The sequence below is a fragment of the Xyrauchen texanus genome, chromosome 12, assembly GCF_025860055.1.
Source record: "Xyrauchen texanus isolate HMW12.3.18 chromosome 12, RBS_HiC_50CHRs, whole genome shotgun sequence".
Taxonomy (NCBI): Eukaryota; Metazoa; Chordata; class Actinopteri; order Cypriniformes; family Catostomidae; genus Xyrauchen; species Xyrauchen texanus.
The window spans coordinates 38,059,648-38,084,846 of record NC_068287.1 but is presented as its reverse complement, the minus strand read 5'-3'; the positions used below and the strand labels follow the sequence as shown (position 1 = coordinate 38,084,846).

At 38.0% G+C, this 25,199-nt stretch overlaps 1 protein-coding gene across 2 annotated transcripts in view; it reads right to left on the bottom strand.

Moving 5' to 3' along the window:
• The window catches only part of LOC127652968 (neurabin-2-like), a 76,331-nt gene extending 55,289 nt beyond the window's left edge, over positions 1 to 21,042 (bottom strand). The window contains exons 1-2 of one of the 2 annotated variants that reach the window (XM_052139421.1): positions 20,937 to 21,042; positions 17,123 to 18,517 (exon numbers count right to left, since the gene is read on the bottom strand). In XM_052139421.1, the coding sequence (XP_051995381.1) occupies positions 17,123 to 18,460 (1,338 nt within the window). In that variant the 5' untranslated portion in view covers positions 18,461 to 18,517; positions 20,937 to 21,042. The remainder of the gene's footprint in view (positions 1 to 17,122; positions 18,518 to 20,936) is intronic. The other variant, XM_052139422.1, reaches the window with a different exon arrangement.
• Positions 21,043 to 25,199: the final 4,157 nt, after the last annotated feature.

Sequence of the window (25,199 nt, the reverse complement as noted above, 5' to 3'; positions counted from 1 at the left end):
AATTCAGTTACAAGGAAAACCTTATTTGATGTTAAAAGTACTATCCTTTAATACAGATTTGATGGTGCTGTGTTTTGACTCAGAAGCAGATCTTTAATTCGCAAATTTGTTGATTATTTTGAGCTTGTTCTGGCAATGCTGCAATTGGTATTTCACCCACTCCTTAGCGCAGAGTACTGTCATTTTAAAAAGAACATTATTGTAAAGCAGTTCAATGGAAAGGAGGAGGCGAGAACAATATAAATAATAGTTTAATGAAAAACTGATACCAAAAGACACAAACACACACATAGGACGGACAGCTGCTCCCTGTCGCACCACCGTCCGTAGTCGGCCTTTATCCCTCTCGGAGGCTTGATAAGCCTGATATGGGGCCGGGTGTTTAAACATCACGACCTGGCCCCGCCCTACGCCCTGTCACAGTTATTAACAGTTCTTTTATTTTGTTCTAACCAGTAACCATTTGGAAAGGATGCTGCAGAACTTTTAAATACAGTTTTTGCTCAGAACGAACCAAAATGTTAAACTTTTTGTTTTTAATCCCTGGTTTAAATTGACAGTCTTCATTTTAAATACATTTCTATGCTGTCTATAGCCACTGGGTTCTGTGAGCACAAACAGACATTTCACTCTCAGCTTCTAAAGTTTAAACGCTTCACTTGAGCAGCTAGACATGAATAACATGGCTGAATGCTGACGATGACAAAACATTGATGTCCAAAAGAGGATTATGGGATTCGTGTTAACCAAACCTCACCACATCTTAAAGTAAAATGAGAAAAACGAACAGGCCCTATGACTGCATCCTTTTCTGAGTAACTGGACATAGCAGACAGAACCAGTGATGAGAAGAGCCAGAAGTATAAAAGGCACACCACATAAAGAGAAATTTTTTAAAATTATATACACAAGACATTTCATCTTAACAAAGGCACCACATTTTACAGAAGCTATACTAATGTACATCAAAGCTGAGCCTCACAAATAACATAGGGTGGTGGTACAATGGCAGATTGGTGGTATCACATGGTAATACCATGGTATCTTTAGATATACCATAATTCTGAATGACTACCATATTCATGTACAATAATATTAACATGGTTCTAAATGGCACTGCCAGTATAATACATCAAAACAGTATATTACCATGGTACCATGCCCAAAAAACATGGTAATGCCATTGTACTTTTTCTGTAAATAGAAACAAAATATAAAGGAAAATATAAATGGAAATAAGTAGAAACAGATTATTATTATAAATATTGTGTAATATGATGAGTATTTCTATCTGACCTTCTTTAGTAAATACTTATGTGGAACTTAAAAGGAAACAATTGTATGACTATTCAAGTCTGTCTTTTCAATACAATGGCAGTTCTTTTGGAATTAAAGCTTAAAAATGACCCAACAGCATCATAAATGCATCATATTCCAAGCCTTCTGAAGACAATAGGCTTTGGTGAGAAACAACACAAAATTCTAATAATTTTTCAGTAAAAATCTTTGAGTCTGCTGCACGTTCTTAAATCCATGATAGAAGCATGTTCACAGTGGGATACGTGTTAACGCAAGAACTTGCATTGTTTTTAGCGCTATAAATGTTTATTGCCATTATGAACAAACTTCTCTCATAGAGCTCTGTGGCAGGGTGGAGGGCAGGGCCGGGTCGTGATTCTACACACCCGGTACCTTATCAGGCTAATCAAGCCTCCGAGAGGGATAAAGTCTGACTGCGGAGGATGGTGTGAGAGAGAGAGATCGTTTACGGACATGTCCGTCATGTGTGTGTGTTTGCCTGTGTGTGTGTTATCATTAAAATGTTATTTACATTGACAAGCCGGTTCTTGCCTCCTCCTTTCCACTGAACTGCGTTACAAGCTCATAGAATATAGAAAGACAATACAGGACAAATTATAATAAATTATAAATTATTATAAAAGTCACCCTAACACTGGTGCCGAAACCCGGGAAGGAGGAGGGATACGCCGTAGTAGAGTTCTCGTTCTCTACCCCAACGGAGCAGCCGTGGCCATCTGCCGGGGGACGAGGAGCCCGGCCGCCTGGAAGTGGAGGAACAGCCGCCGACCACAAGGGGAGAAGGGGCTACTAACCGACCGCCTGGAGCGGCCAGGGCCGCTGCCAGGGGCGGAGGAGTCCCCTACCAGCCGCTGAAATGCAGCGCCGTCTGAGACCACTGACCGCGAGCTGGGAGGGGCTCGCTGCCGACCGCCTGGAGTGGGAGAACCGCTGCCAGGGGAAGCGGAGACTCCTTCTGTTCCCAGAGAACGCGGTGGGGCATTCCGTCCGCCAGGGGCTGGAGGACTGCCTCCGATCCACCCGGAGAGGGGCGGCTGTCGTCCGTTAGAGGGTGGAGGAGTGGCCGAGGAACAAGCTACGACGTATCGGAGAACTGGCGAGTAAGTGTTTTTTCTCTCTCTCCTCTCTCTCTCATTGCCGCTCCACGTTGGCCTTTTCCCTCTCGTTTAAATTTTACAGTGTTTTTTGGGGGGTACTACACTGTTACAGGAAGTACCCATCCCCCATTTTTATTATTTCTGTTTCCCTACCCTTTTCCCCTCCCTTATCCAGGTAGACGGGGATGACGGGATGGGGCGAAAGGCACGCCCCTCCCCAGGGAAGGGGGGGTTACTTCATGCCGGGGGCTCCCCAGCCTGAGAGAACGAGGGAGGCATGTGACAGGGTGGAGGGTGGGGCCAGGTCATGATTCTACACACCTGGTCCCTTTTCAGGCTAATCAAGCCTCCGAGAGGGATAAAGGCCGACTGCGGAGGATGGTGCGAGAGAGAGAGATCGTTTATGGACATGTCCCTCATGTGTGTGTGTTTGCCTTTAAGTTATCATTAAAATGTTATTTACATTGACAAGCCGGTTCTTGCCTCCTCCTTTCCATTGAACTGCGTTACAAGCTCATAGAATATAGAAAGACAATGCAGAACAAATTAAAATAAATTATAAATTATTATAAAAGTCACCCTAACTCTTTCACAAAAGTATCATAAATTGGCTTGAATATAACAACATGTTACAAATGTTAAAGTTTGAAAACCTCTGTGACAAAGCTGGTTTTATTACATCTAATTAAGTGGATGCTGCACATCTGGATATTGGCTAACCTTTTGTTCTTTAATTAAAGTCAGAGTTTAATATTGGCCATCAAGTTACATTTGCTTGACTGCTGTTAAACAAACACTTAAAGGATGAAGCAGTTTAACCTTGTTAGTATTTTACACAGCAACGAGAAGCCTAGAACAAAGTGAATAAGGGGGCCTGGGTTTTGCCTAGAGGCGTTCAAAAACACAAACACTATCATCCACAATCCATATCTGAAATGTAAATGCAATTTCTTCTCAATGCTTCTAAAACAGAACACAATGGGTCCGATCTTTAAAAGGGCAATAGAGATTATACAAATGGTCTGTATTAAATAGGCTTTTTGAGAGAGATTCATATCATATTTCTGGTACTATATTAAGTACTCCTGCCTTTTCGATCCCAAATTCAGATTACAATGTTATAATAATCATGTCCCGTTATTCTCAAAATAGCTGACCTAGCTTGTATGGCCCCTGTTTTTTTTGTTTGTTTTTTCCAGGAATCGACTTAAAATCGTTTAAATTGGCAGCACAAAGAAAGAGAGGGAAACATCCTTTAATCACCATCCTGTTGTTTTAAACCTATATGACTTTCTTTCTTCCATATACAAAATGTGTTATTCAGAATGACAGCCTCAGTCAACATTCACTTTCATTGTAAGGAAAAATGTTAACCGAGACTAACATGTGCTATTGTGTTCCATGGAAGAAAGTATGGTAAGTAATAAGGGTTTGGAAGAACACATGGGTGAGTAAATTATGCACATGTATATTTATACACTTATTTTTTACTGCCTTTTGCCAATGTATGCTAAGCCCTGTGCCTGATTGTATGCAGCCATTTGGCTAGCTATTGACTAAGGGGATGGGCAGTGGGAACTGTTTAACAAAATGAGGCCATACATCAATCAATATCCTCACCAAAAGCCAGCCAAAGGCCCAGTAGGATTTAAACAGTCCTTTCCAACTTGTGAGTATATAATTCAGCTAACAAATCAACCCCTCTGTCTTTCTCAATCAATGTACGTGAGCAGATTTCTATATAGCAATGTTTTAATTGGAATGGTGGGCAGTTGTAGTTCTGGCAAACTAATAGGCTTGCTTTGGCAACCCTGGCCCCTTCAAGGCTGAAAACTGGGGTTATTGCAAAATGACTAGACAGACAAATGGCATAAACAGGTCACTAGTTTGTGCAATTTAACTGTTTGACATTTGACCACTTGGAGACAATGCTAGGATGGTTCTAACATGCCATTGAAACAACGTACAAACAGGCTTCACTTTGTGTGTGTGTGAGAGTGTGTGTGTGTGTGTGTTAAAGCTTGATGTAGTTCAGTGTTTAAACTAATGCTAGGTAAAAATATAGATTTTCCAATGAATTGCTATCTTCATTTGAACAATCTAGATTAAGATTTTTAGTACATTTTCAGCTGTTTACATCAAAATCACTTCTTATATTTTTGCTGGAGTTTGGCGCACACATCAATGTACTTTAGAAGCAGTTTATCTTCACACACTTTTCAGGAGCTTCTCTGGGTGCGTTTCGCGGTAAATAAGCCATTCGTCGCATTTATATATTAGAGTATAAAATTCCCCTTATTTACATGGAAAAATCGAATTGGAATTTAAAGTGCAGAATAACTGCCGTTATCTCAAATAACCGATGTTAGATAAAATAACGGTGATCAGACGATTATTTAACAATCGCGACAGGCCAACACACGACTTTTGTCCGATAAGAAGGGATTTCCGATGACACAAATAATTCAATGAAACAAACACTTTGAAAGAACTGATTCATTGAATTAATTTGAACTTTTCAACACTATCTGCATTTTTGCTAATACAGATTAAATCAGAGACACTATTAAAATATGTCTGTTTTAGTGAAACTGGCCTACTTCTCTAGCCCTGTCTTTAGGAAACTTAATGACCCAAAAGTGCATTAAAATCATACCGATGTTGGTTAATTTAATATTGCCAACCGAATAATTTAGAATATATTATAAATATTTGATAAACACCCCAGCCCTATTCATTACCCCCAGAAGCCCTTTAGATCTGCAGTGGAATCTGAAAAATGCTGCATCACTTCTGTCACTGGAGAACAAAAGTGGGTTGTTAAGCTATGATGCCATGCTTCATTAGTTTTATCATTTAAAAATAAACTGCACTGTCCCTTTAAGTCAGCATTTCCACTTCCCCTCAGTTCCCTGCTTAACCCTGATAACGGGCCTAGTTCAACAACATGTCTAAAGCACCACATAGCAGCACCATTATTGTGTGTGTTATTGCCTGGAATCAGAGCTACCTTAATCCAGAGAAAGCATCACCACCTGTAGTGCAGGGAGTAAGACTTTTTCACTGGATTATGTGAAAGTGAGGAGAACATAACTCTATTTTTAGCTGCTGAAATGGACTCAGTCTGTTTAGGTTGTGAGATGCCAAAGCACACGTATATGTCGGCTAAGACAATCTAAAAGGGTGCATATTCAGTCATTATAATAATCATAATAATTATAAAATACTTTTTTCCCTACACAACCGTAATGTGCAGAGATGGCCTAACTATAAGTAAGCCATTTGTATGTTGATTTCCACAAATAGTGTAAATATACTGATGAGCCCTCACAGGTGTTACAACAGTAATAACGTGTTAATTTATTAACCATATTTAATTTTGTGGTAATTATAATTTTACAAGAAAAAATCCAAGGTGATACTATTGTTACTGCAGTAAAAGCATTTTTAGTACGGCAAGGGTAGTGTTAGGGTAAATATAGGCGTAGGGGTTGGAGTAGGGTGTCTGTGGGATTCTAAATAAACACATTAAACTGCATTGATACTGTATGTTAGTATTTAATAAGGAATGCAAATAGAATTTGCAACTATTTGCAACTGGGTGTAAATAACATATATCATCAATAGGGCTGGGGGATATGTAAAAATTTTTTTGCGATAATTGCCTTAAAAAATATTGCGATATCTGATTACATCGTCAACACCCCTGCCAAGGGTTGGTAAATTTTTTTGCTTTATTGATTTGGCTTTAAAAAATGAAATTAATTTATTAATTTCAATATAGTGAAATATAAAAAACCAATAAAATAACAAAGTGTAAAATAACAAAATAAAATGACAAATCATATAAATAGTAACTGTCTATTTATTTGCAGTACGTTTCATCTGTATATATCATTCTTTTTTTCTCCATTTATTAACAAAAATTAGAGAACATGAATCAATCATATCACAACTTCTATAGTTTAAAGTTATTTCAAACAATACAAAAACCTGTTACTGTCATAAATGTAACATTTAGTAGAGTGTATTAGGCCTAACTCTAGGTTTTGTTTCTCTGTCTGTAATTCAGATTTGTTTACTGATTCGTTCAGTGACAATTTTTGTAAATCACTCTTTTACCATTAGGTAGCAAAAAATGAACGTCTTTTATGTATTTTGAGAGAGTCATATAAACATTGATAAAGAACTGAGTCATTCACAACTTAAACAAGTCTAAATAGACTTTATTCAAATTTTATCTAAAATCTATTAAGAAAATTCAGCAGTGTTTAAGCATCATAAGCGTTTTCCCCACAAATGAAAACAAAGCAAAATTAGCCTAAAAATAATTTAGCGATTCAATTACGTTCTGAAATCATTGTAATGTAATTTGTCACTTTTACTCATAATTCATCCAGCTAGTATATTTGAATTAAATTCCTGAAGTAAACGAACGACATACCTCTTCCTCCTTTCCTTCAGCCGGTCAACAGATCCTGATCCTCACTCGTTCAGTGAAGGGGCATATTAATTTAGTGGGTCAAACCAATGATAGGCTCCTTCACAGCCTGCACTACAATACTATTGGCTTGCACTACAGTCAGTATTTACAGGCATGAAAAGCCAGCAAAGCAGTCTCGCACTTTAAACTAGAGCTCATTGGCTTTGAAAGGGAGGGACGTCAGTGAACAAGAAATATAAGTCAGTGTATGGAGATAAAAAATATTTTAAAAAAAGTTTGCTAGATTTATGCTGCTATATAAGGTGGAAACACGTCATCAGTCTGTGAAGATAATTTGTCTGCAAGACAAGTAAACTATAATGGGACTTCCTCTATGATGCACCTTGAGCTAAATCTGAGTAAAAGCCTTCACTTGCTATCCTATTTGAAGATCTGATCAAATCTAAATCCAGAACCTCTCACTTCTGAGATGAATTACAATACAGGTCTGAGATCAGCGTTTAAAGGGCAACTTCCACAAAAAGCCCAATGTTAACTACAATTGAAATAGCTGGAGTTCTTCCTGTCTTTGAACGGATAAGAGTCTACCCACGCCTGTCTGGACGCAGAATGCACTTAATAACAAGGCCAGTCTGTAAACTAGACATGAACACAAATGCAAACCATCCACTTGAATACACGCTGGACGATAAACGTTGACAACAGGCAACAACATTAGCATGTAAACCATTTATGCTCATACTGCTTATCAATATAATAGGGCTGGGCAATATGACGATATATATCATGGCGACTATATAAAATGTCAATCGATAGAGATTTTGCTATATCATGTATATTGCAGTATGTAAATATCCATGTGCACAGAGTGGGCTTATCTATCAGTGGGTAAGGCTTCACGTGAGACTGAGAGACTTTAAGAAACATGAACTGAGCTGTAGTCAGCTGCCAAAACAAATTTAATGACATTCATCTAATGTTAATGCTTCTCATCTGCCACGCACATCTGCGTTTCATGTGTGTGTTGTGTGCGCTATCTCTGGATCAAGGAAATTCGGGCAGACTTCCCGGTATTCACTGGAGAGCGAGATCACTCGCACTAAATCTCTACAGAACGGGACGACTCCCAAACAATACAATAAAAAGCTTATTATTAAAGCAGGTGCGACATCTGTAGAGTAGTTTCGCAAAAGCCAACACAGCGCAGAAACATGTAATATGCAAACTTTGTCGCATGGCGATAATCATTCGTAAAACAAGCCATTTGTTTTACCTCAAATGAAGCACGCAAAAGAATATTATGAAATAATCTTCTGCAAGTGTTTATTTTTGTTGGATTTCGTTTTCATTATTTTGTTTGTTGTATTGCTTTGGGAAGATCTTGAGTTTCTTGAGGAAATTTTATATAATAATATTAGGGCTGTCAATCGATAAAAAATGTTAATCAAATTAATTACATGGTGTCCCAATTAATTAATCACGATTAATCGCATATACAAATATTTGCTGAGAAAGCCCCTCAAATAACAATAATTCAATATATAATGATGAAATAATTATACATAGTTATCTTTAAATATTTAAAAATGATATATGTCAAGTTAAATATAGTTTAATACTCAATCTTTAAACACATCTTGTGATCCCTTAGTTCTGATTTACGCTCCTTCAAGTGTTTAAAACGCAAAAACATAACGCATGTTTGTGTTGTTCTGCCTACTGAAGTGTTTTCTTCACTGTATAAACTGTGTACTGTTACAGAGCTGAAGTTTCACTTAATGCCCTCTGGAGTAAACAGGTGGTACTACAAGCTTGCATTTCTCAGGAATCTTCCTTATTACGGTCCGGGGGCAGTGCGATTAATTGCGTTAATTATTTTAACTCGTTATTTTTTGTAAAATGAAACGCACTGAATTAACACGTTAAAACAACAGCCCTAAATAATATATAAACTCTCTATATATAATAATAATTATATTGTCAACAACATATCAGAATAAAATGTGGCATAATGTGAAATTTAGCATTATGGTCAGAATGATTTAAAACATACTTAAAATACTATATTCTGATGAATATCGTCAAGTGATGTAAAATTACTCATATCGTGATATAAGATTTTGGTCATGTCACCCACCCCTACTTCAGAACTTAACATGTAATTTTCTATCACCTCAAATGGTATAATAGGCCTTTGTCTATCTCAAGTGATGTTGTAGGATCAGTAGTGGTCTACTAATATCACAGCAATAGGGACTAATGAGGCCATGATCTAAAGACACAAGAGCTTTTAGCCCAGATGAGAGAAGAGGTAAACAAGGCTTGAGTAGCAGCACTCTTATTTATCAAGTAGCTCTCTTTAGTGGTCATCTCTGCTATGCATTGATGTATGCCATCTCTATACTAAAACCGTGAGGGACAGTGTCATGCACAGTTTGCAAAGGCAGAACAAGCCCCCTGGTATCAAATCCCCTTGACGTAAGAGATATCACACTGTCTGTGCTTCAGATTAGGGCTAGACGATTTGGACAAAAATCATATTGCAATTATTTTGACAAATATTGTGATTGCGATTTGAACTGCGATTATGATGGTAATGTTTTCCACAAGTTCAACTGCAAAAAGGCTTCTGGGGTTTTCACACTTGAGCCCTCTTAAAAAGAACCAAACAGAGACCTTTTTTTCAGTTCAACCACAAACAAATAAATGTATAAACAGTGAAAAAAAGTCTTCTTCATATTCAAATTGTATCCATCCACCTTGTACATGATTATGTCCATTTTGTAATAGGGTCTCAGCCCACTAATCATCATCATTAGTTTTTGAAACAGTCAACTTGAATATTAGGGATGCTCCGATCAGGATTTTAATATCCGATACCGATCTCATCAATCGATGCTGATCATTTAACATTTATCAGCAGCTCTGTCAAAACTGGTTATATGTAAACGTTCTGCTCAATGTCACTGTTAACTACATTTCCCTGTTGGTAAGACCATAGTTGTTGCCTAGTTTCTGCTGTCAAAAATCATGTTGGTTGATTAAATAGTGCAATAAACACAAAATATAATTTTAAAATATAAATGTTACTCTTTATTCTAAGCCTTAAAAACTAGTAGGCTTATACAAACTATTCTTTACTGTATATAGTCCTAAAGAATGAGGCTTAATGTCAAACTCAAGTTGAATTGATGACCCATTGGTGTAATTACATTTAAAGTGAACATTTTGGTTAGTTTGTCACCATTTAATTTAATTATTTGTATTCATTATTTTATTATATTTAATTTAGTAATGCATTATAGTGTAGTAACTAAATATTTGATATAGATGTATATTATATGTATGTTCCTTCCTTTTCATTTTGTTGGATGTTGGTAATATTAGTTCTGCTTTTACTTGTTTCTGCGGGGAGTGTAAGAAAAGCGACACGCTCTCTCGTGAGGTAAACAAATGACAGAAGAATGAAGAGATGTTTCTAGACTCTACAGGTGTTACTGTTAATGCTGTTTGCTCAGCAATCATTTAATAAAGATGTTTGAATTATACCCCATCTTGTATTCTGCGATATTATTATGATACCAGTCCCTTGCGGAGACTGAGATGCTGCTTCCGCAGATAATAATAAAAAACGCTTCATGCAGGATGCACCAGTTTAGTGTAAATAAAGCGTTTAGCGCATTTAAGCAAACAGAACTGAACTCGGAGCACTTCTGTTGCTCTAAGCATGAGAGGGAGTTGTGAAGTGCAGCTCTGAAAACACCAACAATGCTCTTTTTAATATAGACTGGACAGAGCAGCGCAAATAAACTTTGAGGGGAGCAGACTATTTATTTAATTAAATCGCAGCCCTTTGCAGTTTAATAATTGCACATGGTCATATTGCAGTTTCGATTTTATTTTGATTAATTGTGCAGCCCTACTTCCGATACAACATTTCTCATAACTCCCATACTGTGAATCGAGCACCTCACCATTTTGGATGTGATTGAAGGACCTTATTCACAGTAGCAGCATCTTTCAATTTTGATGGGGATCACAATGAGGCTGTGAGGGACGGGACTTACCATCTCTTCAATGTGTTGTAATGTTGTTAAAATTGTTTTGGATCATTCTGAAGATGAAACATTGAAAAAACTTCTTTCCAAATAAATTCAAAAGACAAGAAACTCCAGAAAACATGAGTTGTGTAAAACTGGATGTGATCTAGGAGCTTTATACAGCTTTATATGGCTCATGCCATTTAAGAGATTGTAAGTCCATCCCTCACAGCCTCGTTTACCTTCACTTTAAAGCCCAAATATGGCGCTGCAGTGAATAAGGTCTATGTGCATTTGTTTCATGAGGAAGCACAATGGCTATATTAATAATTCATTTCGTATTTCTAGAATATTTGTTGACCAGATGAACAAACTGAAGTGATCTCTCTCTCTGATAGTGTTGGTAATCATGTGAATCTGCCTCAAAAGGAGTAATATTATCTGCTGATTTCAGAACAGTGCTTTTTGTGTTCTTAAATATAAACATTCTGGTACTGAATCAGTGTACAGTACATTACTGTACATCCCTCTTCTATTGTCTTGCCTTTATTGACTGAGTCACAAATTTACATTTTAGCTAGCTATTGACACTATTGAGTAGGGGTTTAAAAAATATTGCATCGTAACATACGATACGACTCTCACAATTTGATATCATATGTATATATAAATACATACATAAATATTTACATAAATGTGATTAAAACCAAGTAATGCAACACTGAGAGCTTCGAAACAATCTCCTACCCGGAGAGGCGGGCACTCACAGGAACACAGTGCAACAAGTCTACAAACTAGTAAGTTTAGAGCTCAAAGATCGATGGCAAACGGCAAGTAGATTGTAGCGTTACAGCTTGTCAAATTTCCCAAACAACAGTGTCATGTGCTACTGTACATCAAACATGTCGTTTTATTTATGTCAAATTAGCTTTAATAAAAAGTTTGAGTGCTGTTGTTTAAGTTACTTTATTAAAAAGCACTGCTTTATGCTGCCAATGTCAGACACTGTTGTGTAACTTAAGATTTAAAATACATTTATGTCGAATCCTTGAATAAGTTTAATAAGAGAAAACTATTTGTGGGTTTGTTTTTGTATTTAATTTTTTATAAAAGTGTCTTATCGTGAGGCTTCTGCAACGTATCGTGAAATGTGTGTATCGTCACATAGCTATTGTTGATCAGAATAAAACCACCCACACAGAGTGCAGAAGTTATGAGATCTATACGCAACATTTGGGAAGCAATCATTTTGACAAGCTTTGTGATTTGACAATCTTATAAATGTTGGATCATCTCATATTCATGCACTGCTTAGTGTGTCCACACCGAACACATCCGCAAGATGGCACCGCTAGTGCTGACTGAAGCAGGCAATGAAGACTGTTTTAAAAAGCAGCATTTAGCGGTTTAGTAATTATGCAAGGCCGTATTGCGATTTTAATCTTAATCTAATCCATTATGCTGCATTAATGGGTATCATACCAATGTCTCATAGGTAAAAGTCTGCAGGCTATAATGAGTTTTGAACGGCTTTCCCTCAATATGTACTGTAAGTGCTGCTTTTACAACTGCCACGCTGCTTTTTCCACATTAATGTGAAAATGACAATGAATAAACATTTTATATTACATGTTCTTAGGAGTGCCAACCCCTCTTCATTGTGTGAATAGTTTTTTTTCTGGATTTTGGATTCACAGTTTTTACAGTTCGTGTGGTCTCCCAAAAACTCATATATTTTTATCACGTCAGTAACCCATGAAGGTCTAAACTGAACATTTTCTAATGTCTGGACTGCATCATGATAGGGTTTTATCATTATACATACAAATGGTTAAATATTCTGGCAATGAGTAGTTTATATGTGATGTTAAATTTTACGATTTCATTGTAAATATCACATCAGTAATGCTGAAACTGCCCCTTAACATTAGTGATTTTTAATCTGTCAGAAACGGTTCAAGACCATTTTATATCCAACCATTTTATTTCTCTCGATTAATTAAAATAAACCTTTTCCATATGTGAATGAGGAAGAAGTAGCAGTGGCGTCATCCGCCGAGGTAAGGTTGAATTGCCCTTGTTTTGGTGAAAAGTGCTAGACTTGGGAAGTATTTTCATTGGAGGTTATTATCTTATCGAGAATGCCCTGTAATGTCCATTATCGATATTAACCCTTGATGGAATATTAACATGACATGCCCAGTCCCCTTTTATTTTTTTAACGGATTAACAATTCACGTAGGTCACATTTTTTAGGTCAGAAAATAATCCATTTCGGATTAATCGAGAAGAATTACATTCCTGTATTGCAGGAGAAAATTGTACAAGCAGCTTCAGAGAATTACATTTCTGCCCAATTTAGCTTAGTGGACAAATTAAATGGATAGTTCACCAAAACAAAATTCAATTCTTTGGTCATTTAATCACTCTTATGTTGTTCCAAACCCATATGACTTTCTTTATTTTGTGGAACACAAAAGATGATGTTAGGTCAAATGTTAGCTTTACTCACTATTCACTTTTTCTGCATGCTTTTTATACAGTGAAAGTGAATGGTGACTGAGGCTATCATTCTGCCACAACATCTGCTTTTCTGTTCCATGCAGAGAAGTCATGGGGGTTTGGAACAACATAAGAGTAAATTGCAACAGAATTTTTGTTCAAAGTTATACTGCTTATATAAAGTTGAGGCACAAAAAACACAGAATTACATCACAATCATTGCACTTATGCCAGACAGTCATGTCTAATGCAAGATGGCCCAAATGGTTTGCGGAGGGCAATCTAAAACCTCTGAAATTCATTCAAGATGTAAGCTCATATTTAGTAAAAAAGGGATATGAAAAATGAAGATTCAGCTCATATTGATGCTGTTGCTGTTTGTGGTACTGTATGCTGTGCAATTCAGACTGGTTATGTACCACCATTGTCTCAAAAATGCAAATTCATATGCAAGAGTAGCAAACACACTAAGCAAAAACAGCCATGTGACTCTCATACAAAGGATAACTACTGTGTATCACCTGACTAACCATGCAGTTTGCAAGCACAAACTGAAAAGAGACAGTAGGCTTAAACTTGCAGAAATTGGCCATTAGCAGTTGGAGTGGGTGGCCTTGTGTGTGCTAGGCTAAATCAAAGTGCTGACAGTGCCTAGAGGTGACTGCACGCAGTGAAGCAGTTCTCCCTTCATAGAGAATCTGTGTTGATCATTATATTAAACGAAGGCATCTAGTAGGCTACTTTTGCGTCAAACCAATGACACTTTCATCTGGAATTCCCCAAACATATGCAATCTATGCCTGCTTCTAGAAAAGACATTCTTGTACGAATTGTCTTGCTTACTCCATTCTTACTCCAGCATCCATCGAGTCTGTCCAACAACACTTTGTTTACTAATAGCGGCTGTAATCTGTAACAATTTATTCCAGCCTAAAATGTTAACTGTTCCCACTTTATGACAATGTACACTGTAATGACACATGTGTAAACACTAATGTGCTTAAAGGAATTTTCTGGGTTCAGAAAGCTCAATCAAAAGCATTTGTTGGATAATGTTGATAGCCAGTATAGCCATTAAATGTAAACATTATATGTGTTAATATGATTTTAGTGTGATGAAATCAGGGATTTACCAGTACTTGTGTTAGGGTGTTAACAAGTTTTCATGCTGTAATATTGGATTACATTACTAAGCAATTTTATCACACCAAAAATTATGTTACAGTGTTCCCACTCTTTTCAACCAATGGATTTGCATGACATTTCCTTGACTTCAAAGATAATTTCCATACACAAACATTTAGCCTTCCATTCTGAAAATGGCACCGAAATCACAATTGGAAATTTTTAAAAAACAAAACCACACCACTGTTTGATAAAAGATAAAACTGAAAACATTTAATTTGAAATGTAATCCATGCAAACACATTACTTGAATCCTAAAATGGGCGGGGATTAACATCACATCGTTGTCTCTAAGGGTGCTTTCACCCGAGTTTGTTTCCTCCCCCCTCCCCCCGTTGGTCTCTGTTCACATTATATTATTTCGGTCTGAACAGCGTTCTGATTGAGTCATCAATGGGAGTACAAATGCCAGCCGTTTACCACTGTAACTAGGCAACAACTCAAGATGACATTAGCTTTGGTGTGTTATTAAAGAATTCATCTCTTTGGATTTACCACCAAAACTTTACAAGCACAAAACTACACTTGTGTTTGTCTCCCGCAGATGCATTGAATGTGCAATGATGTGATGAAAGTTAGCGTTTGTCTGGCGCATGCCCACGGATGCATTGCAAGAGATGTGAAGAATGTGAGCTGCTTCCTGAAGGGGATTTATTTAGACACAAGCAGGTGTGAGAAATGCATTATACCATAATAATTGCGATTGGGAGCCTGCAAAGATGCAAATTATATGTCATCACAAACAGTTCACTTTAGGGGTGGGCGATAGTACGATGTATTAGTATATCGACGATATCTTACAAAGAACCCGATGCTGACTGTGGCACTCAATTGATTGAAGATGATCGACAATATCAGGAAATGGAAAAACCAAGGATCTGGGTAGTCAGCAAATATATTAAACAGTAGCCCAGGGTGTGAAACTAGCACACGCCACCCGCCAAATGTGACGAGGCTGAATCCAGTTCGCAAGCTCCACGTCCAAATGTATTTCATGCGCAAGTAATTTTGCTTATCTACCCACAACAGCACTTGAAGTAACACACTTATTTTATTTTTAAGAACAGTCTAAGAAAAGTCGTTAGTGCTCGTGTCTGATTCGCTGCGTGCAGTACATGCTCGTGGAACAAGCGCACATAAAGAGTAACCACTCTTTTTCTCGGTTTCACTCATTTAAAAACTGTTTTCAATAATAACGTTGTCATCTATAAGAATGCTGCAAATGATCTCCGATCATCTCAAGAGGTGCTGTGAGTTTAGTTTGCTTTATTCCACCAACCAGTTTGCACTTAACATGCATTGTGAATGCATGGTTCAGTAATATATTTATTTATATTAAAGAAACAAAGACGAAAGTGATTAAATCATAAAATAGTGTAAGATAAGTCCACTTTGAACCTAAAATTGAGTTCTATTTTATTTTCTTTAAATACAAATACAAATGATACGGCGCCCCTGGAGCAGATAGGTTCAAGGGCCTTGCTCAAGGGCCCAACAGTGGTGTCTTGTTGGTGTTGGGGCTTGAACCCAGTAACCCAGAGCCTTAACCGCTGAGCCACCACTCACTTGTCTTTAGTTCTTAATCTTTAGGCTAGTAGTAATTTTCCACCTGTTGTCATTGACGTATACTTGCGGGATGGCAAATGTGGCCATTGGAGACGGTGAATTTTTGGATTTGGGGAGGTGGTTATATATAAGATTTTAATAGTTATTTTATATTATTATATGAATTTACTTTTCTCCCATTTAGTTTAAAGTGCAATTTGAATTTAGAAATGGCTTTTGTTTATATTTTTGGGTTTTCAATATGTGAATTTAAAATGAATTTTCACCGACCCTCGTCAGGGGGGGTTGACGATATAATTATATATTGCGATATAGCTAAAATATTTTACATCGCTCAGCCCTAGTTCACTTCCGTGATTCAAAAAGTGTACTTAAGTTCACATGAACCATACCCCAGACCACTTTTTCAAGTGGACTCGGGTGCGGTTCCTGGGTGCACATCCAAGTTCAGAAAACTGTGTTCACATTATCCAAATAAACCGAACTTTGACATCATTCGAACCCAGGTGCGCACCAAAGGTGCTAGAGTAAAGCAACCTAATTGATCAGGTATTCTAAATAACATGATATATTTTAAACTCTTCACCATGTGTTTTTAATCCAGTGCAACATAACACACTGGTTAAATATTTTAGGACATAACATAACAAATAAAATCAAAAAATATATTAACTATAAAAAAAAGTCCATGATTTTTCCTGGAAATCAAAAAATGTTTGTTATGTTAATGGACTATCCCCATTCACTTCCATTATAATTCCCTTACTGTAACTATTTCTTATGCTGTTTTTAAATAAATGAGGGACAGGTCGAAATAATTTTTAATGGTAATCAACATGCCACAAATCCTGTCGATTGAAATGATTGAGCTTAACTTGTACTGAGCCTGGAACGTTCCTTTAAATAACAGTATGACACAAAGCATCCACTCTACAGTATCTTTGCTTTCACACATTTTAGGGACTCACCTTGATAGGGTTTGCACTGAAACGAATCTTCCTGCTAGGGGGTGGTTCTTCTTCTACTGGCAGTCCAGGGATTTCTGAACAGCTGGATTCTGGTTCATAAGCCTCATCATCTTCCGCCTCCTCATCCTCATCTAGCTGACTACCACCAGAGTCCTCTCCGATACCACTGTAAGCGCTGATGTCCACCAGGTCTGCTTCAGAGATATCCTCTTTGTGGAAGTCCTCATCGCTGCAGGTCTCTCCAGCTGACTGTCCCATTTCCTCCCTTTGTTCTGAAGACTCATGTCTCCTAGTGGCCTCCCCATTTTCCAGAGAAGCATGGACATCAGCCTGTACCAGTCTGCTCCCTGCATCTGGCGCGGTGGGTGCTGCATGCTCTCCAGGTTTGGATTCCTTTATTGCGTCCGGAATCTCCTCTGACCTGGACTTATCTAGATCCGTACCAGCAGTGGCATCCTCAAATGCTTTATTTGTCTTCGGACTCCCAGGTGCAGACTTTTGGTCTTTAGGCTGCGCTCCGTCCTCTTGATTCTCTGTTGTAGGGAATGCTTGCACCTTTTTGGTGATGATTTTGGAGTTTATTCCCCCGACTTTGCTCGGGGTTGGGCTTACACATTGAGAGGGCAGTGGGGAAGTTGAGGACGGTCGGTGGATGTGGTTACGTTCTGCTTTTTCAAACACAGCGCTCAGCTGGCTGACCGTAGGAGAGACTGCTTCTGCAGGATAGTCTGCTGTATCCAGCCTGTCCAATGACTCAGTACTGCCATTAAAGCGAACCACAACATCCAGACGGCTATCTTGGAATCCTGACGCCCGCTCTTTCTTTAAAAGTATACGGTTTGTTGCAGCCTGCTTCTCCTGGAGATGGCGTTGTTCAAATATTCTTCGTGTTTCCTGAAGCTTAGAGAAACCTGCATTTGACCCACGGGAGGTGCTACCATCAGTCTTTACATCAAAGCGGTTAACCCGCTCTGACACAGTCGAACCGAGTTTGAGAAGCGCACTGTGGTCCACATTCTCATTCAAACTGCTTGCTCTGGGGAGAGACAGTCGCACCGTTTGGTCTTGGGGATTGGCCTTTAACGGATCATCTTCGTCCCCAGGAGAGCCCATCTGCATGAACATGTTCTTGATGCGGTGCACATTAGAGCCGTACCTGCGGCCACGGCCCTGTGGTCGAGGTTTCGCATCCTCTCCATTTGCAGCACTGGGATCTTTAACTGGCTTGAGAGATTGAATTCCAGCCTCATAGGCATTTCTGTGCGGAGATGCGCTTCGTGCTACGAGGGTGGTGGTAGTGCTGCCACTGGCTGCAGATGGGGGTTCAGTCTTCATCATGGTTAATCAAACAGCAGTAAAGACAAGCAGAAACGGCATAGCCCTCTGCCTCCACTTCTTATTGCAAAAAGGAATGCCAGATGAAGTGGCAGATGTCAGGAAGCATCGATAGATTAGTCCACATTATCAGGAGCAAAAAAGAGAATGAAAGAAAATAAAGTATGAATAAGAGACAAGAACGCATAACATCAACTTAACTTAAAGCCGAAAGGCGTAATTTTCTTATGTTAAAATACTTTTTCCTATCCCAACTTAAAATGCAGAGGCAACCATTCGTAGGTTGATTTCCATGCAAAGTGTAAACAATGTGGCTCATTGGTGCATTCAAACACTGATCTATTTGAGCGACCTGTCCAGCCTGACACAACAACACTGACTCAACCAATGGCATACGTTTGGGGCGGGACTTTGTGTTTGTACAACGAATGGAAGACAGAGTGTGTATTTGGAAATCTGTTTGAAAACAAAGCTTATTTTTACAAATACATTTGGTGGTGCTAATGTCGCAGAATTACTCACTTTAACTTTAATAATAAATAAAAATCTATCATGGGTCAGGCCCCACTTAAGCCTATGAAATAAAAGTCAAAGCAATTCACAGGAAAGAGAGAGTGAAAACAATTAAACTTAAGTTGTCAACTAAAACAGAAGCCCATTTAGCAGATATACAAAAATAAAGGTTAGTAACACTAATGTGGCTCTGGCCCTGATTGTACTTAGCATACGTACAATCTTCCAGACGTCTACCATATTTGATGTGTGTGTTTACATCTTGAGAATGTATCTATTATATTGTTTGTTCATTTGCAATACGTCTATAAGACATTTGTCAATAACTTATTATAAGTATGTTTCTGATGTCAATAAGACATTCAGCATGCTTTCCAGATGAAAAGATCTAAAACAGACATCTCAGAGATGTATGTGTGACGTCTGGGATGTCAATAAAACATTCAGCATGCTTTCCAGATGAAAAGATCTAAAACAGACATCTCAGAGATGTATGTGTGACATCTGGGATGTCAATAAGACATTCAGCATGCTTTCCAGATGAAAAGATCTAAAACAGACATCTCAGAGACGTATGTGTGACATCTGGGATGTCAATAAGACATTCAGCATGCTTTCCAGATGAAAAGATCTAAAACAGACATCTCAGAGACGTATGTGTGACATCTGGGATGTCAATAAGACATTCAGCATGCTTTCCAGATGAAAAGATCTAAAACAGACATCTCAGAGACGTATGTGTGACATCTGGGATGTCAATAAGACATTCAGCAGATGTCTTTGAGATGTGATGATTTAGAATGTTTGTTAATCAGATCTTTTTAAGATGTTTTGCAGATGTTAATTAAAATGTGATGCTTTCCAGATTAAAAGATCTAAAGCAAACATCACGAAGAGGTACGTGTGCAATCTAGAATGTCAATAAGTATCTGTTGGATGTCAATAAGACATTCAGCAGATGTTTCCATTGACAGCTCTGCCACGGCCACACAGATGCCAGAATTGTTAAAATTCCCATAATTCTCTTTAGTATTAGAGTTCATTTAAAAACGGTAAAATGTGTGAGGGTGTAAACAAACTAAACGTAGGCCAAATCTTTTATGCCTCACCTTACATTTTAAAATTCAAGCGGCACTGGTTTATTATAGCGAAATCTTGACGAAATGAAACATTATAATGGAAATAATCGAGGTATTGACGCGAAACGTTTCCGTCGAAGCAGATTTTCTTGAAAATACCGTGTATCTCATATACGGTTACATTATTTTCGTCAACACAAAATATACATTTTGCAAACTAGAAGTCTTATATATATATCCGCCTGATTATTAATAAAAATGACAGTGGAACATATGCAATTAATCCGAATATAGCGGCCAAATAGCGTTTGTAACGGTCTCTCTTTAGACGACATCAAATGAATCTTTGTCAGATACAGGAAGTCAGTTCACGAACGAAACATTAAACGAGACCAACGACCAAAACACAATCTTAAATCGTGTGATACTTGTGTAAAGCGCATCACGAATAATTGGAAATGCCATGCAAACTGACATGGACAGACAGGCTTTGTTGTGATCCCACGCTGTTGCCAGTAGATTACTTATCTTGGCAGCATGAATCTGCCAGTATTTATTGGCACGGAAACATTAGCGGTCGTTTTAATTCCGGCCATTACTGAGATATTGTGCGAATTCAAATCTGCAATAAATCGATTGTTTGCGCCGATAATTAATCTGAAATAGTGTTAACTGGTTGCAGAAGCTGCCGCCTGTCAAATCATCACATTTAGACCCTGCGGAACGACCGGGCCCCGCTTTCTGCAACGATGCCTCGACTCGCGACGTCGCTTCCTGCATCCTCTCAAGTCCGAATAACTGTTCAGCGCAGGAATGAAAGAAAAGGAGGAAAAGCGCGACAAACCGCGCACCAAACGTGCCGTGCTCCCATCAAAACAGACAGTTACCTTGTTTCCCGTGTTCATCGAAGACGTGGTGTTTTAATCAACGCAAAACTCTTCTGTTCGCGAATCCATTGTGTCCACGAGCAGTTTTCGCCCTCTTGATTTCCCCCCACGAGCGTGTGACGCGCTTGCTCTTTCTCTCCCTCCCTCTCGCTCCCTCCTCGCACGAGCTCTGCTCTCTCTTCATCACCACTAGCACATTCAGCATCGCAGGTACTGTTAACCATTTCAACAACACATTGATAACGTGGCAGAAGTGGCACAAAAAATTACAATAAGCACAATATTCATATAATAATTTTTTTGATGATAGATAGATAGATAGATAGATAGATAGATAGATAGATAGATAGATAGATAGATAGATAGATTGATTGATTGATTGATTGTGGATTTTATTCTTTGTTCTCAGCAGGTCATACAGGTAAACGTAATTTATTAAGAAAGCATTACGTCATAGAGGACGAGCCTGAATCAAAGCTGTCAATAAACGCGTTTTTACAAGGCTCTCGGCTAAATAACGGGGTAAACTCAAAGGAGCAAGGACGCTTTTCAATAACCTGTAATGTAAATATCGAGTGCACATGCCCTCGCCATATCCTTCTAAATCAAACCACTGCAATGCGCGAAGGCCTGTAAGACACACTGACCCATTTTAACCTGATTTGAGTCTGTTGTATTTGTATAGGGCGACACCGTGTGGTGAGTCGTGGAAGTACAGAACATCCCTAACTTTTGTACAGACTGCAGCCAGGACACCGTTATGGAATCACGCACCCTGGGGAGTCTTTGTTACAGTTTCAGTCAGTGATTGTGGAAAGCGTGGACGAGTTTGTCTGTAGCCAATGAATATGGACTAAAGATGAAGCGAGGCAACATTTTCAGTTCCAACTGTATTCCAACTAAGATGGGATAAAAGGTGATTTTCCTTGGTCTATGATGTTGCACAGTGGAGCCATACAAGATGGAGAGGTAATCTGTGACAATCTTGTTTGTAGGCTGGGCATTTGTTTTCTGCTCTATGAATTGGCCTGCAGATGCCTATAAAAAGTTCATCAAAATTTGACTGCATATTAATTTTTTAAATATATGGTGTTGAATGTTACTAAAAGTAAAAGTCAGCGCAAAAATGACCTTCATGCCATCCCAGATGTGTATGAATTTATTTCTTCTGCTGAACATAAACATTTTTTTTAAAAGAATATTTCAGCTGTATGTCCATACAATGCAAGTGAATGGGTAACAACATTTTGAAGCTCCCAAAATCACATTAAGGCAGCATAAAAGTAATCCATACAACTCAAGAGGTTAAATATATATATATTTAGAAGAGATATGATAAGCGTGGATGAGAAACAGATCAATATTTATGTCCTTTTTACTATAAATTCTCCTCCCTGCCCAGTAGCTGATGGTATGCACAAAGAATGTGAATCCCAAAAAATAAAAGAAGAACGTGAAAGTGGAGATTTACAGTACAAAAGGACATAAATATGAATCTGTTTCTCACCAACACTTATCAAATCACTTCTTAGGATATGGATTTAACCACTGGAGTTGTATGGATTACTTTAATGCTGCATTTATATGCTCTTTTGAGCTTCAATTGTACTCCAAATGTACATTGTGAGGACCTGCAGAGCTAAATTGTATTTCTAAAAATGTTTGTGTTCAGCAGAAGAAATAGAGTCATATACATCTGGGATGGTATGAGGGTAAGTAAATGAACTACCCCTTTATGACATCACTTTTGGTTTGCATGGATGATGCACAGAATTTAAATAATAATTCGAAAGTGAAATGGTTAGACAAAATCCTATATCTCACAACCTATTAACATCCCATAAAAATGTTCCTCTGCAGGACCAAAATGCATCATTGTCCTGTTTCTGGATTCTACAATCGTGGGCCCAACAAACCCAGGCAACAATCTCTTAATTTGTTCTTCTGCTCTCTGCCATGCGCTGGGCACCAAATCATGTCGTTTAAATATTTATTTCTACTTTTCAATAATAATCTATGCACAATTTGCACACTCCTGTAAAGTTTATTTGAGTTTTTCTGTCTATTCTTGCAATGTGTTTTCTTAATGTACAGTAAGTAAGAGCTCCAGTATTCAAAACAAATGTACACACCTGGCAAATAAAACTCAGCTCTTTTTGATTCTATTCATGAGAGCGGATAAAGAAAATATTTAAGTTCACCCCCACCAAACTAAGAGGCACTAAAGATGATACTGTAGGTATGATTGTGAAAATGTAATATTCAATAAATATAAACTAAGCCCAGATGCTTTGGACTGAATGCCTTTATTGTAAGGATGAACAAACCCATGGTTAAGACAAGACAGAGCAGGGGATGAAAAGTCATATTTTAACTCACTATCTGTATTGCTTAATGACCAGATTATGGTCATTTTGCTTATTTATTTTTATTATACTAGATAGCAAGTGTTATAGCAAGAATCCATTTTGACCATCATGCGATATGCTGAAGTTCCTTTAAGCAGCAGGACTCTCCCACTGCATTTCTGGTGGCTGTATAACAGCAGGAGCAGGTGATGGAGACTTCCTCAGGGACCAAGAACAGCTGAGCACTGCAGTTCCAGCCCTTCTCTAACAGCTGTGTGGTTGCCTTGGCAACACATCTACTGCATACTGCCGCCACGGTGACCCAGAATTCCTATGAGTCTAATCTCACTACTCACAAAACACAGCCTGCCTCCCTAAGTACTGATTGTGTTCTATGCATGAGCATATACAGCTATAGTTTGATGCATGTTTGTTTCGCACTGATTAAAGTAAGACTGATCAGAGAGCATCCTCTTCAGAAAATAACTGTTTTACAAGAATAATTGCTCTCACCTGTTGTTAATATCCGATGTGTGTAAAAAGCTAGGTTGCTGGATTATTTCTATGCAAAGTCATGTTAGTTTGTTATCTACAATGTTGAATGATCCTCGTGTCTGGTTCTGATTCATTTGTGATCTGTTCATGGTCTTTTGCATTACTATTTGGACTGTTTACTGAATTGGAGAGATAGTGGTGTGCTTTTTTACTATGTTACACAATAACTTATTTTTGTCAATAAGTCTCTTTACACTAACCATTATCTTAGATCTATATATAATTGATTACAAATTAGCTTGTATGCTTTGTTTTTATCCTATATTAAATGAGTGATAATAGTTTGTACTCCATAGAGAAATCTCTTTGCTACCAATTACCCTGTTGTAGGTGTGCATTACATTGCGTGAGCCAGTAGGGGGCGTATTCTGTCTTCATTGTTTAAAGGGATAGTGCACACAAAAATGAAAATTCTCTCATCATTTACTCACGCTCATGCCATTCCATATGTGTATGACTTGCTTTCTCCTGCAAAACACAAATTAAGATTTTCAGAAGAATATCTCAGCTCTGCAAGTGAATGGTGGCCAGACCGTTGAAGCTTGAAAAATCACATAAAGGCAGCGTAAAAGTAACCCATATGATCCAGTGGATAAATCCATTGCTGCATCCGAATATTCATACTTCTCTATTATATGGTATGCCAAAAACACTGTGCCAATGGAGAAGAATGTCTGAATCCACAGTATTCATGAAGCAATTAAACAAGATATACCCGGATGACCAACTATTTCCTGCGAGGTTTTGAAGTGCGGATCGACTGGACTCTTAACGATCCCATAATCCCTCAGGATCTGAAGCGATGTCACGTTCAAAATATTGGATTCAAAGGAACTGCTGTGAATTGCGACGGCTCATCTCAACTGTAAGTGCTATATACACACCAAGATGGTTCCTTGTGCTTAAATGGTGCTTGTTTAACAAAACCAAAGCAGATCCTTTTCACGGTTCTTGTTCTTATGTCAAATAATCGGGTCAAAAGACGATGCCAACGTCTCCAGATGAAGTATGTCTGAAATCTAGTCATACTAATCGCATGCATCCCTAAAATAATGTACTGTTTTGCCGGGCGATAAGAGCAACCTTCATCAAATACAGTATAATGTGACTGTGACAGTACACAGTTTTGGCCGCAGCAAATATCTTCAGAAGCAATATGACTAGTTCTTTCAATTAGTCAAACTCTCACTTAAACTTTGGGAAATATTTAATGTTACTTGAGCTAGTGCTATTTTAGTGCATGTCTTTATACTGTGGAAGGTTTGGAAAATTGTATTACATTATTATATTGTTAAATATTGTTTTGTTTTCTTAAGATGGAAATATAAGCATTTTGACAGGAAAAAAAAGTATATATGGT